At 37.0% G+C, this 14,968-nt stretch overlaps 1 protein-coding gene across 2 annotated transcripts in view; it reads left to right on the forward strand.

Annotated features, from left to right (window-relative positions):
- The first annotated feature begins 3,127 nt into the window (after nt 1-3,127).
- The window catches only part of itga11a (integrin, alpha 11a), a 57,666-nt gene continuing 45,825 nt past the window's right edge, over nt 3,128-14,968 (forward strand). For both annotated transcript variants that reach the window (XM_081348253.1, XM_081348254.1), the window contains exons 1-2: nt 3,128-3,279; nt 12,657-12,768. In XM_081348253.1, coding sequence (XP_081204379.1) covers nt 3,222-3,279; nt 12,657-12,768 — 170 coding nt within the window. In that variant the 5' untranslated portion in view covers nt 3,128-3,221. The remainder of the gene's footprint in view (nt 3,280-12,656; nt 12,769-14,968) is intronic.

Genomic DNA, 14,968 nt, shown 5'->3' on the forward strand with positions numbered 1-14,968 from the left:
CCTCTTCTCTTTTTTAGAGAAAGCATCAGACTTAAATTTTAATTGCAGGTTACTCTACGATTTATCATTTGTTTGGACTGTTGACATTTTGCAAACTGACAGCGGGGATTCTTGAGCTATGAGTTGCAACCTCACAATACTGGTAAAAGCTCCCTTATGTTGTGTTGTGAAACAAAATAGCCTCTTCTCTATCCCTCTATCCATTTACCCAATTTGTAATCTTCATCTGCAAAGCATCTTTATTCACTTTCATAGAGGACAGAAGATTGCAAGGAGAGCCAAAGGAACCTGAGTTATTCCTTATATTAGTTTTATGAGAATTCTAGTTAGCTACGTTATATTCTCGTTGATATGGGTATAGACTGTAGGGATATGGAATTCCTTTTTTTAAATAAATAAATAAGGGTTCTTGCATGTGCATTCTTCAGCAGATGTGGACAGAATATTGCATTAAATAATCTGACAAAGTTTCCTGTGCTATTCAGTGATGTTGCAACACTGCTGCTGAATCTACATTGCGAAACAGACAGCCTGACCGGTGTAGTCTGATTCTCAAACAACACATTCTAATGAGGTGATCATTTTTGCTGACTCAAAAGACTTAAACTATATAACTTAAAGTATAATTTATCTCCTTCACTGCATGATTAATTTTGTTAGTCCAGTTTCAAACACAGAATTCTTTTAGAATTATTGGAAAAAATATATTGGATAAATATAGGCTATGTCTATTATGGATTTACATTCTGAATGCTGGATAAAATTAAGAAACCCATAATGAGTGTAAACACATCTGTGTTAAGCCGTGGTTGGTTGCATAAACTGCCAAGACTAGTCTTACAAGTTAGTCATCAATTGTTTTTCTTTAAGACTGTTCATAACTTTTTAAGGGCCAGATTTGCCAAAATGGGTAAATTAGCGTGAGAGTGCGTGATCTACTGACGACACCCAAAAATAAAGAACACAGACGCAGCTGAATCATTTCCATAATGACAAACGCAATCTACCAAGCCAGTGCAAAAATAATGGCACAAATAACAATAAATTGACTAGCGCAAAACCTTAGTAAATTACGTTGCGTGATTCATTTAAATACTCTCATCCCATAAGTTTTGCGTCTGAAAAGGAAACTCCTACAAATGCATATGCAATAAGGTCAGCCGCAGAAATAACTAATATAGTATAGTAATAATAGTAGTTTTTTTTAATGCCAAAGGAGGGTTTGCTCTACGCAGTTTGTTTTCTCTGGTGTTTCTTACGTAACAAACTACCTTGTAACCAATCACGTCAACGTGTGGGCGTACTTTATCATTAACTGCAAAGCAGGGGTGTCTCAAGAGAAGCCAGGCTATCCCGGTATATTTTTCTTTTGATATGAAAAATCATGTACATTTAGCAATATAGCGGGTGAATTATGTATATGATGTATATTATGATGTTATAATATGACTTTGTCCACTGACGTTCTGGGTTGTTCAAAGCGTTTCTAAAGATGCTGATTTTTAGAGGAAAGCTGTCTGACTGAGATGGTGAACGGTAACATGGTTTGTGTAACATTAGCAACACATTATTAGCTATTTGAAAATGTAGTCAAGCCAATGGCTAATCATATCAATTATCGTTTAAATATGTCATTTTTGTGATCAAAGATGAGATTTAAGGGATACAATTATTGACTACAGGGGTACTTTATTATAATGGCCATATGTTTATGCAACTTGTCCCTGGTCTGCCCGCTACATTCAATATTAGCCAATGAATCAGTTTATGGTATTCACGTTTAGAACAGAGCTCAGGTGTACTCACTAAATCTTTCTGCCAAGGGCCTAAACATCTCTTTGTCTCACTCTTTCTCTCACTACGTGCCTGCATCTGTCTGTTGGAGTAACTGCTATGCTCAATGGTTTGACTATGCAGTCCTTTGCAGAATTTGAAAGAACTTATTACTCCCAGCTGCCTCATTTCCAAAGAGGGGGAATTATACTGCAAATTTTTATGCCTTGCTTTGATAGAAACATTTGATGAAAGGAAAACAAAAGATGGCTTTTTAAGTACTCTTAATGAAAGCAGCACCCTTTACTTTGGTCACTTATGTTTAAAGTAAAATCAGCTCAATGTTCATCAGATGTTTTACTTTGGTTTCAGACTAGAGACATAACCAATTTATATATTTAACTCCATGAAAAATGAATATGTATTAATACACACCATAATGATGAATTAATTACAAGATGTGTGTATTTGCTACAGGCCCAACAATAATGTTATTTTATTTTATTATTATTTTGGATAATACTAGTGAACCATACATTCATAAATCATAAATTCATAAGTCATAAATCAATATTTTTTTAGAATCATTTAATTTCTTAAATGCATCATTTTGAAGTAGATATTTTCTCGTAGAAATCTTGCTCTTGTTGTGATTTTTATAATCAGGATATTATGTACATGTTTGGTAGTTTACTGGTGTGTACGATTACAACACACTGCATGTTCATTTTGACCAAAACTTAGTAACTGTGGTTTTGCTATTTTCAAGGTCAAGTTGAAATGGAGGTGGGCCATATTTCACTATTAGAGCGGCCAGAACGTCAGTATTAGTTATTATATAATCTGTAATTATATGCTTGGGTATAGCGTGGTTTGGATGGTGTCTGAGGTTCTGCTGAGAGTTTGTCAGTGGGCTTTATATGGTAACATGCAGCTATGTTAACCACAAATCTCTGCATCAATCAAGTTGGAGGGCATCTTTCCGAAAGTATGCAGTTTAAACTGCTTGTTAAGCAAATTAGAAGATTATGGAAGATCAGTTTTTGCCATAGAGGTGATGAAAAGTGATCCCTGAAACCTGAATTTCCATATTCTTCTCAAAAAGCATTTTCAGGAGCAATGCATGAGCTCATAATAGAGTGACCTAAATCAAGCATAGATGGACAGACAGACGAAGAGACAAAAACAGGGAGGAAATGAGAGAGCGAGAGAGAGAGAGAGAAAGAAAAAGAGTGAAGATCTGTCTTTTGGCTGAATGAGCACCTCCTTTTAGTTTGGCCAATGTCTCCTCCTCCTTGCCTCAGATATAGAGTGTTTTTAGGAGCAGTAGAGTCAATCAGAGCCGGGTGTACAGGAGAGCACACTGTCAGGATATTCCATCCTTATTCACACACACACACACACACACATACACTAACACGCACTCGGTCTCGTTCTCCATCTCGCACATGCACATGGAGTACTACTGGACCCACCTACTCTGGATTCTCTGGAGCATGATGCCAGGTGAGTGTGTTAGCGTGTCTTGCCTGTTTCCAATTAAAAACATTTAAGAGAGGCAAAACGGTAAGTAAACGCTCCATTGATACTACCAAACTGAATTAAATACTCTGCAACTTGAGAGTTGAATAAGTGCCATGGATGTGATTTGTGTGCATGGGATTGTATCCCAGCACTGTGCATCTCCCACGTCTGCTTTCCAATGTCAGGCGCTGTTACACTGACCTCCTGTGATAGATAGGGATGCTGGATTGGCTGTGGAATGGTTGGAGTTTACCCTTGCTCCAATTTCCATCCTAGCTCTTGCATACTCTGAAATGCAGGGAGATTTTATCAGGGATGTATTGGGAGTTCATTGTTTGCAGTGTCTGGGAAAGAGGGGGAAGATTAAAGTTCACTTCTGAAATGACTCTCTTGACAGCATATTTAAAGGACTTTTGCAGTTCAGTGCAGTCATGGGTCAAGGGTCCCTGAGAAAAATTAAATCAAATTTGCATTCCTCTCCAGTCCTGTCATGTTTTAGGTCTTATTTAATGTGTCTGTCTATCCGTCTGCAAAATTAAGAAGGCTATGTGAATGAAAATAGCCAAATATTTATTTTATGTAATTTGATTGGCTAAAAGAGAAGGAAATTTATGTGTAACTGTTGATGGAACTACTACTAATCAAGGACTAATGTGTGAGAGAGATATAAAGAACATGTGTGTGTTGGTATGTTCAAACATGCTTTTTCTGTTTAGTTTGTTTATTACTCATCTTGACCAGTCGCCAGTAAGCCAGCTGTGACCCGGGCCAATTTTAATCAAGTCCAGCAAAGTAAACATTATACTACAAACTACTGTCTATTGTACTCTTTTCAGCCTTTCCCTGTTCACATTATATTAACACATTTCTACAAAGAAACTTCTATGTTCACTTTGCAGCTGAATGCGGCCTAAACATGGATTTTCTGCTCAAATCAGACGCTCCTAAATTGACCTGCACTCAAATACACTCTGGCTCAAGCAAGGTGCACAATTATTACAAATGTTGCGATGGAATGATATCAAAACCGCATGAAATTCAACCTGTTCATACTGAAATGAAATATTAATCTGTTCACACTGACATCCAATTAATAGAACAATTCCATATTAGCCTTCTGACTGTGACAGAAAGTTGGTTAATCCAGATAATACTCGCATTTCTTGAGATAATTCATTCAAGTGTGATCGATTCTGGCTTCATGTTTGACAGCAAAAGCAAGCTGTCACTGGGACAGTACCCTAAGGTACAAAAGTTAAAATATACACTTAAAGTACTAATATGTACACTTAAAGTATAAATATGTAGTTTTAAAGTACTAATATGTACATATTAGTTCTAATAAGTACTAATATGTATAAGATACTATTATGTACCATTTAGGGGTAAATAAGGTACAAATATGTACTTTTTCGCTTTAGTAGTACCCCCATTGACCTTTGTACTTTTTTCTGAGAGATCAGGTAAATGTGACAACAGGGCTTAGAGGGTCTGTTCCACACAACCAGTCAGTAACGACTCTGTTATGTTTCATCAACCTTCAGTACAAAAAAATACTGAACTGAATACGGACAGCTGAAAGAAACAATAATTTGCAATAAGTGAATCAGATGTTGATTCAGTAACCACTCTGATTGATTCAGTGAAGGATTCGTCAGACGAATTCAAACTAGTGACATTTTTAAATGATTCACTAAAAGAATCGACTCGCATGACTCACTTGATCGTGAATGGGACTACGCGCTATCTGTTTTGGCATGCAGCTCTCGTCCACTATTTTTTATCACCACATTCAATTCAGACTGCAATCTTGCATTCACAACTAATATGATTAAAATAGGACTTGTTTTGATTTGATGCTGGAGATATCCACAATAGGAACGATATGTGAAAATGTCGGTTGAATAGCTGTTGTTTGGTAAATGTTTGTTTCCTGGCTGATTTATGGTGTAAAGAAACTGCTGCATTCTATTTATCTCTGTAGTTTGTAAGAGCTTTGATGTAGTAGCAGCTGATTCAGGCTGCGATTTAAAGATAAAATATTGTGATCTTAGATGCCTCTACCTGGAGTACTACTTAGGTAATAATAATGAAGGAATTTTTTGTGTGGGTGAGGAACTCCAGAGCTAGTGAGTACTGCCTGACTGTGGTGTATATCAGTCTGCTGATGCCACGTGCCTCACGGAGAGTTTACTTTGGCCACAAACCCAGTAGAAGGCCACCAGGCTCATCCCCTGCTAGCCATCTCTCAGCAGCCCTTCAATGAGCTTTCCAGACCACAGAGCTCACAGTTGGAAAGTCAGCATGAAATGAGCAATGTCTGGTCATTTTAAGCTTAATCTGTGAGGGTAACAGAATGTATATCAGTCCCTGAGGTAAGAGCATAAAGTCCATGAGATCTTAAGCAGAATAGCATTTCAAAGCAATGGTTTGAAAGATGCATTTCCGGCATGTGGAGTTTATTAAAAGTCAATCTGCTGGCCCATAATCCTCGCCAGTGGGCATCAGTGAGGCTCATTAGCATCAGGGCAGTTCCTCACGTAAATATTTGTGAAGGAGGGAAGGGATGACGGAGGGGTGAGCAGATGTTTAGAAGATTTTGTCACGTGGACTTGTACACAGCTGCATGTCTAACTATGGTCTAGTAGTACATCAGTATTGGTGATGTGGGTTTTGAATATGAATTAGATTTTGGCAGAGGTGTAAAAAGTACTCAGAAATGTTACTCAAGTGAAAGTACAAGTAATGAGGGAAAATTTTACTCAATTAAAAGTAAAAGTATCTGGCCAGAATCGTACTTGAGTAAAAGTAAAAAAGAACCACATTAAAATTGTACTTGAGTATTAAAGAAGTAAAAGTAACAGCAAGAATGCAAACTACATACAAGGTTGTATCCTGCTTTAGAACTGTTTGTATTTAATTGTATTTAATTATCAAACTATAAGACTACTATCTAATGCCAGTATGCAACATTCTTTAAACAATCCACTAAACATTCTTTTACCACTAAAAGAAAAGAATTCACTAAGGTACGGCCACGGGTGCTCTTGATCCTGTGGCTGATTTTGGACTGTGTTCGCAGCTGAATCACGTTCTACCACCATTTTCTACCACTGATTGACTGACCAGGTCAAGGTGCTGTGCATTGTGGTAATAGGTACGACATGACGTCACTTCCAAAGGACCAATGAACATGATTTGGTGGAATGTGAAAACGAATCTCATTGGCAGAATAAATAACATTTAAATTAAACTAGGCATCAACCCAATTCAATTGGTTTGGTAATAGCAAGGGAAAATAGAATAGTCTGGTTAAAACCAGACCATTCTCAGTAGTAACTGAGTTATGGTCTGGCAAAGCTTCATTAATAACTCATTTCCAAAGGGGCGTCACCAACGGACGTCGCTCAAATGCCTCTGGGCGCAATTGGATAGACCTAAAACCAATCAGAGCGATCGTCATTGTGTAAAGCCATATGCTGCGTCCCAATTCGCCTAAGTTACACTACACCATAAAAGTATGTACTCTTTTTGTGAAGAAAAGGTATTTACTTTTGAATGTGTAGCAAAAAAGTAGGCATCTTTATCGGACGGATCTGTCGCGTGCATCCCGTCATGTAAACTGCCCTGTCAATCATCTTGTCACAGTTAAAATCCTCTATTAAATCTAATTTAATTTCCTACAGTTTCGGAGAGAAATGTAGTAGCACGTTCATCTGCCAGTGGGTCTTTCATGGAGACTGTCCTCATGTGTTTGCAATTTGAATATAATAATGCATTTAAAAGTTGGTGTGCTTCACCAACGGACGTCGCTCAAATGCCTCTGGGCGCAATTGGATAGACCTAAAACCAATCAGAGCGATCGTCATTGTGTAAAGCCCACCTCAACGTTTCTGATTGGTGCCTCGATTTGGACGGATTACAAATGGACTTGAATGGGCTCTTTGCCAGACTACTTGCAAAGCAAATCTAAATTTGCCGGAAGTTTGTCTTGGTTTTCCCAGGCTAAAAATAGAATGAAGTGATCTCCAAAAAAGAAGTACTTTTTGACTATAAATAAAATTGTAAGGAGTAAAAAGTACTTTTTTTCTTAAAAAATGTAATTAAGTAAAAGTGAAAGTATTGATTTTTTAATTGTACTCAAGTAAAGTAAAAATCCCCAAAAATAATACTTAAGTACAGTAATCAAGTAAAATTACTCAAGTATTTTACACCTCTTGGTGGTTGGCCTGCAGTAGATATGCCACAGATGTGGCCACGAACACCAACTTAAACGTTTCTTAAGAAATGTTTTGATTTTGATCACGATCAGATCGAGATTTCAGTGTCTGGGCATGTGGCATTGATTGTTTTTTAGAGGACTACTGTAATGTATTGCAGCTGCAGGTATTAGCTGGAATTTTGTCTTATTTAATTGTCTGGTGACAACATCAAGCATGTTGCATAATCATATTAATTTCATCAGAAGATCAATAGGATTATAACACCCGTGTTTTTGGAAGATGAAGTGGTGTGTACTTGCACAATGCTCATAATCAACATTTGCATTACAAGGTATTGATACATTTAGGTTTTCAGTGAAGATGCGGAAAGATTTGTATTTAAAAGACAAATGAAGAGAAATAGGAGAATGAGACTAGAACATGATGTAGGGCAGATTCGAACCTGCATCTCTGTGTATAGCTCTTTAAGCATCCCGATCACTGGGTCTGTCAAGGTCTGGCAGATTGTTAGTCTTTCGGATCCATGGACATTCTCATAGACTGGAGCTTCGCTGTCAGTATGACTGTGGTGTGGCTCCTGTAGCTTGGTTGTGGTCCAAAACAGCGCAGGCCTGGCCTGGACACACAGCGCAACCCTTGCAGCCACTGTATTGAGGTTTATTTATCTGGGCAAAGAAATCCATACACAGGAAACCCACTCTATAGGACCTGCTGATATTACAGAGAATATTAAAGTGTCTGCCACGTTAGTGCTTTTAAATGGAAACTAGAACCTTTCTACTCCCCTCTCTTTTTCATTATTTTTTCCCTTAGATTTTTTCTTTCTTTTTTCAAGGGTAAAGCTGTTCTCAGATGGTGTCTGGGACAATTTGGTTTCAGTAACAGACTGGATGCCTTAGATGTGTATTTAAACCACTTTGGAAAAAGTGATCAATGACTGTGGGAGAGAATTTAGGGGGGAAAAGTTAAAAGCAAAGTTTAATTGTCACAGGTGTTATTAAGTTTTTCTTCTTCACTGGTCAGCCAATGGATCTATATTTAGATTCATACATGTGTAAGGTTCTCATTTTTGTGGCTATTCTTAAATAAAGTCTTCCAAGAGAATGTTTGGGGAAAAAAGATCAAAAGGTTCTGGACGTCTGGCCAGTGTTGCAATTTGTGCAACAGTATATTGCCATGTAAGTGAATTATATGGTTTCAGTAATTATATGAGTTTATATAGGTAATTATATGAGTTTGTTAGATCCAGTTTATTTAATGCTAGTCAAAAAGAGTTTTATTTAAAAAAAAATTATACTTTTATTCAGCAAGAACGCATTAAAGTGATCAAAAGCGACAGTAATACATTTTACTAGAACTTTTGAACTTTCTATTCATCAAAAATCCTGAAAAAAATGAATCACGTTTTCCACAAAACTATTAGGCAGCACAACCATTTTCAACATTGATAATAATAAGAACTGTTTCTTGAGCACCAAATCAGATATTAGACTGATTTCAGTAGTGTCGTGTGACACTGAAGACTGGAGTGATGATGCTGAAAATTCTGCTTTGATCACAGGAATTAATTACATTTTAAAACATATTAAAGTGAAAAACACTTATTTTAAATTTTAATAATATTTCTGAATATGACTGTTTTATAGTTTTAATCAAAAAAATTCAGCCATATGAGCTTTAAAAACATGAAAAAAAACTTTCTCACCCCAAACTTTTGAATGCTATTGTAGATTTGTATATTTATAGCAAGACAATTTAAATATTATACATTTTATTATATTTAATAAAATGCATTAGACTTCTCAAATTTGTTTAAGGGCAGGAAACTAGGATATCCTTTTGTCAATTTTATCATTCTTAACTTTGAAGAAAGAAGGGCATGGAACAGAGGCTCTGATGAGAATAAGTCTGTGTGTGAACCATGCAGGGGTCAATTTGAGTTTCTCTGTATAAGCCTTCATTGCAGTTCACAGTGGGACATGCAGTAATCAGAATAAAACGTCATTGACTGGCAGCATCACTCTCAACTGTTTAACACTTTCTGTGAAAGGCAGTGACCAAAAATGAGGCTAGGAAAGACATGTGGTTCACATTATTCCCTGTGCATTCTTGTGCCTGAACAGATTAATGTGCAAAAATGATTTTACATCATCCCTGTACACAACAGTAGCCTGTCATTATTCATGCTTTTGTCTACAGAAAGAGAACGTGGGAAATGGAAAGAGAGAGGGATGCTAAAAGCACTTCACTTCTCCTCCTCTCCCCTCTACTAAGGGAAGGATCTCTTCATCTCATCCATCAATCCTCTGCAAGATATAATATGCTGAATGGAAACTGCATCCCTGCATGAAGCAGACATTGTACTTATCAGCATTGTCATCAATAAACTATTTCATTTTCTCTGGTGATAGCTGGAAAATAAATTTTTTTTTTTTCTATTTTGAAAGACATTTTCTTAATCTTTTAATTTAATCCAGAGGAGATGGATGTTTTCCCTCTGTTTTTTTCCATTGGCACAGAGGCCAAACTGGAAGCAAAGAGACCTGGGGCCACCAGAGAGAATCAGGCCTATCAGACCCCATTGTATGTTTTCTGCATCCTTGCCTTTTTTTTTTTTGTCAAACTGATTCATTCTCTGAACTCTGAACGACAGCATATGGATGTCATAACCTTGCACACGTGGAAATACAAGGTTATGGCATCCATATGCTGTCGTTCAGAGTTCAGAGCGGAGAATAACGGTGTAATTCAATATAATTCTCAGGTAAATTAACCATTGTGTTTACACTTGGATCAAAGCTTCTTTTTTTTTCAGTTCAGCACCTGCTTTAGATTTAGTTTATGCTTATGGATATTGACTTTATTCACAGGGTTTATAACATGAAAAGGCTACCTTTGAGACCCCCATCAAAAAATATTCGCTAAAATCGTTAATAACATGATTATTTGACATTATTTGCTCAAGTCTGTTTACAAATAAGAAAAGGTTTTGTTTACTTAGGAATAGTTCACCAAAAAATGAAAATTCTGTCATTCATTACTCACCCTCATATCGCTACAAACTCGCAAGACTTTCGTTCATCTTCGGCACACAAATGAAGATCTTTTTGATGAAATCTGAGAGATTTCTGTCCCCTACATTGACAGCTACGCAAAAGAGATCGTAAAACTGATCCATATGAATTGAGCGGTTTAGTCCAAATTTTCTGAAGAGACTTGATCACTTTATATGATGAACAGATTGAATTTAGGCTTTTATTAACAAATAAACATTGATCTGCTTGACGCGTGAGAACAAACCTCTTGCGGAAGCTCAAACGTGTTGCATAACACATGAGAATGAACCTCGTTGGTTCTCACGTCAAGCAAACATGCTTGAGTTCCTGTTGGTTTACTGCAACTGATGTGTGAGTTGATGATTGTTTATGTGAATAAAAGCCTAAATTTAATCTGTTCATCATATAAAGCGATTGTGTCTCTTCAGAAAATGTTGGACTTAACCGTTCAATTCATATGGATTCGTTTTGCGATCTCTTTATGAACTTTTTGAAGCGTCACAGGTTCTGTTGCGTAGCTGTCAATGGAGGGACATAAATCGATGAACTTATGGGTTTGGAACGACACAAGGGTGAGTAATTAATAACAGAATTTTCATTTTTGGGTGAACTGACCCTTTAACTGAAAATTATGTCTTCATTTACTCATCATTCCAAATCTATGACTTTCTCTCTGGATCACAAAAGAAGATATTTTGAAGAATGTTTTATTTTATTTATATATATTTTTTCTTCTTCTCTTTTGATCCAGAAAAGAAAGTCATTCAGGTTTGGAAGGACATGAGGGTGAGTAAATTTTCAGTTTTTGGGTGGACTATCCCTTTAATTAAAAAAAAAAGTATCTGTAGCCTAAACAGTCATCTTTTGCTTCAGGTTAAGCCATAATTATGGTGCTGAAAGGAAGCAACTTAAAAGACAAAATAGTCTTTTGATTTTGACTGAAATTGGCCCTGCCTGTAAGAGCTCTTTGAGTCATAGGTGTAACTTCAGTACTTATGTCTTTTTTTTTTCTTTTTTTCTGATGGACAGACAGTCAAATCTGTTGCGGTGATTGACAATTTATTGTTTAGTCTCATCCATAATGAGTTGAATAGTCCTGTCTCTTCCACACCAGAGTCTGTTGACAGAGTTGGAGAGTGTCAGGTCAAGCGGTGAAAGTCATGCAGGCTTTCTCCATGATCTTGAGCATTAGACTGATTATGAAGGGGCTTCAGCATTGGACCTCCATGAAGGTGTTTGTTAATCCATTGACCAGGATCTTGTAGTCTTTAAGGGGCCTGTCAGAACATAAGCAGAAGCCATACAGGGATGTCATGTGTAAAAAGAGACACCTTTGAACTTTGATGGATATATAGCAATCACAGTCTGTTTTCAGAATAGGATGAAACCTCAAAACATCAAAGTGTCTATTGATTATTTTCCATGTAAGGAGGATTTCTGGACCACATCTTTAAGAAGCCTTAAGAAGCCTCAAAAAGCCCAATTAACACAAGCAATTTTTAATTAATTGGGTTACTCATTGCTGCTCAGTCATTTACATTTTAGGCAATACTCAAATTCTATAAATACCTGTAAGCCAAATCGGAGTACAACGCCTTATTCAGAGAAAATCCTTATCCAAGGATTTATCCAAATTTATCCAAATTTAATTAAAATTAATTAAATATAAAAAAATCAATACAAATGACTTAAATTTTGAAATACATTTCCACACTTCAAGTTTGTGCATATTTGTGTGATTTGGTTAAGGCCAAACTAAAAACAATGTGTACTTTCCTCTCTGTTTTACTGTTCGTCTGTGTGTTGTGTAGAAACAGTACAGTGTTGCTCATGACCAGAAGCGCTACTATTTAGGATTCTTTGTGCTGGCAGAAATTCAGTTTAGCCACAATTAAATTTTGCTTCTTAGTTTTGGGTCATTGCTGGAACTCGTCATTAAATTTTAAACACAATTAAATTTTGCTTCTTAGTTTTGGGTCATTGCCTCACACAATCTATTGCCATTGCCAGTAAGTGCAGTTTTATATTTAAGCATGCTGTGGATGAAATTCATAGTTGAATTGTCTTTGTCTGTTTACAGGGTTCCATGACTGTTTCAATATTGACACCATAAATCACAGGATCATAAAGGGCCCCAGGCAGACGCAGTTTGGCTACACTGTCCAACAACACATGGCTGGGGGACAGAAGTGGTAAGAAGCACTTATTGAGTCTCTTCCTGTACCCTTTGATTTTAATGGGATAGTTCACCCAAGAATGAAAATTCTGTCATCATTTACTCACCCTCATAAATACCTAATACATTATGTCAAAAGCATGTTGGTTATGTGCAAAATCATAGTCTGAAAGCTTATTTACATTCATCTATCAAAACAAAACAAAACAAAACAAAAAATCATGTGTCCAGTTCTTGAAGTGAGGGGAGTGTAATTCAGAAAGATGCCCCAGAAAATTGTGAATTTGTTTCTCATTGCAACTCCCAAACCAACAGTATGTCTCATTGCCTCATGATTTATACAGTTTTCATCACAAGTAAATTTAGATCTCTGGTTAAAGGAAAATCCACCTATGATGCTTTTAGGGGGTTATGAGAATTGGAAGGAGTTTAACATTTGTCGTCTATCACTGTGATATCATCATCTCTCTTTGCTTTGGCAATTTGATTCAAATCTGGCATCCTAGTTTGTCTGCTTGGCCACAGCTCACCTGAAACCCTGCCCAGAGGTCTATCTCTCTCTCTCTTTCTGTGTGTGTGTGTGTAATAATAAGTGTGCCTGCAAAGAAAAACCTTTTATTTGTTTCTAAGTGTAAATCACCCCTTTGACTTCATATCATAGAACTGTATGAAGGACCTCATGTTTGTTTGGTATAAGCAAGAGAATTCAGCTCATCTGCTTCTCATTGTAATGAAGACATTTTTCCCCCATTGTACCTTAGATCATGAAAATGATATATTCTATCTCACATTCCTCAGGTAATGGCTAGATGGCTTGGTCTGTAGTTTAGATGTGAGTGTGTAGTCAGTTTAGCTAGACTGATGTGGGGTGATATCAACAAAGACTTTCTCAAGTGAGCGGCTGCCAAACAGACCCCCTTTCTCTCTGCCCCATTCACACGACATCTGGAAACCATTAACAGCCCAAAGGACATTTTCAGTGTGGCATGTGTGTCTGGCTTGGCTATTTAAAAAAACAAAAAAACAAAACATATTTAAGTTTTGTTTGGGAGATGTGTGTTGTGAATGAGCACTTACACAACATACACAAAGCAGTCATAAATAAAGACTTGCACATCTACATTGCAGTAGAAGACTAAACTCCACATGAAGACAAGATATATTGAGTGAAAGCCCAATTAACAAATGTCACCGTAGATGTATATTGTGAACAGCACTGTAAGTTTACACCTGTGTTCTGCAAACAGTTAATGAAATGAAAGCTAACACTGCCTCGTGGTCAAAATTAAAGGGGACATATCATGAAAATCTGACTTTTTCCGTGTTTAAGTGCTATAATCGGGTCTCCGGTGCATCTACCAACCCAGAAAACGTAAAAAAAAAAAAGTCACAACCCATTAACTTTGCTATGGTAAGCCTTTCTCTGCAAGCATGTAAAAAAAATAAGCCGATCAGATTTTGCTCCCCTTCTGATGTAGGAAGGGGATCTTCTGCACGTTTCCACCCATGGTGCCGCCATTTGGTTTTCGCAAGTGATAACAGTGTAACCAGTTCTAACACAATGGCAAAAGTTCGAGAAAAGCATGCAAACTGTTCTGTCATTGGCTGCACAGATGAGCACAGAACACTATTTGACCAAAAAATGTCACAGCTGTCTTAAAGAACTCAGAGAACTGTGTAAACTTGTGTAAAAGTTAAACATGAAACATGCATGTCGATGAGATGATTCGATGTAACTCCACAACAACTACATAAATGTATCCACTAACCATTCAGAAATGTCCAGGTGCAGTCTAAAAGTTGCAACCTCTTCCTGAGTCTCTCTGTAAGGCTGCACTCCACTACTGGTTATTTCTGAGATTTTGGATGATTGAGATTCACGTGTTTTATTATAGGCGGAGTATCCGAAGCTCATGTAAAGGATCGACCCTCTTCTGAACGGGTGCTGTGAGCAGCAGCTCATTTGCATTTAAAGGGACACACACAAAAACAGCCTGTTTTTGCTCACACCCAAAAAGAGACAAATTTGACAAGCTATAATAAATGATCTGGGGGGTATTATGAGCTGAAATTTCACAGACACATTCTGGGGACACCATATATTTATATTACATCTTGTGAAAAGGGGCATAATATGTCGCCTTTAATATAATATTTCTGATGCCAGCAATACCTTCTCTCATTCCCATCTGTTAATGTGATAAACAGACAGAGCT

This window comes from Scardinius erythrophthalmus, assembly GCF_964197995.2.
Source record: "Scardinius erythrophthalmus genome assembly, chromosome: 2".
NCBI lineage: Eukaryota > Metazoa > Chordata > Actinopteri > Cypriniformes > Leuciscidae > Scardinius > Scardinius erythrophthalmus.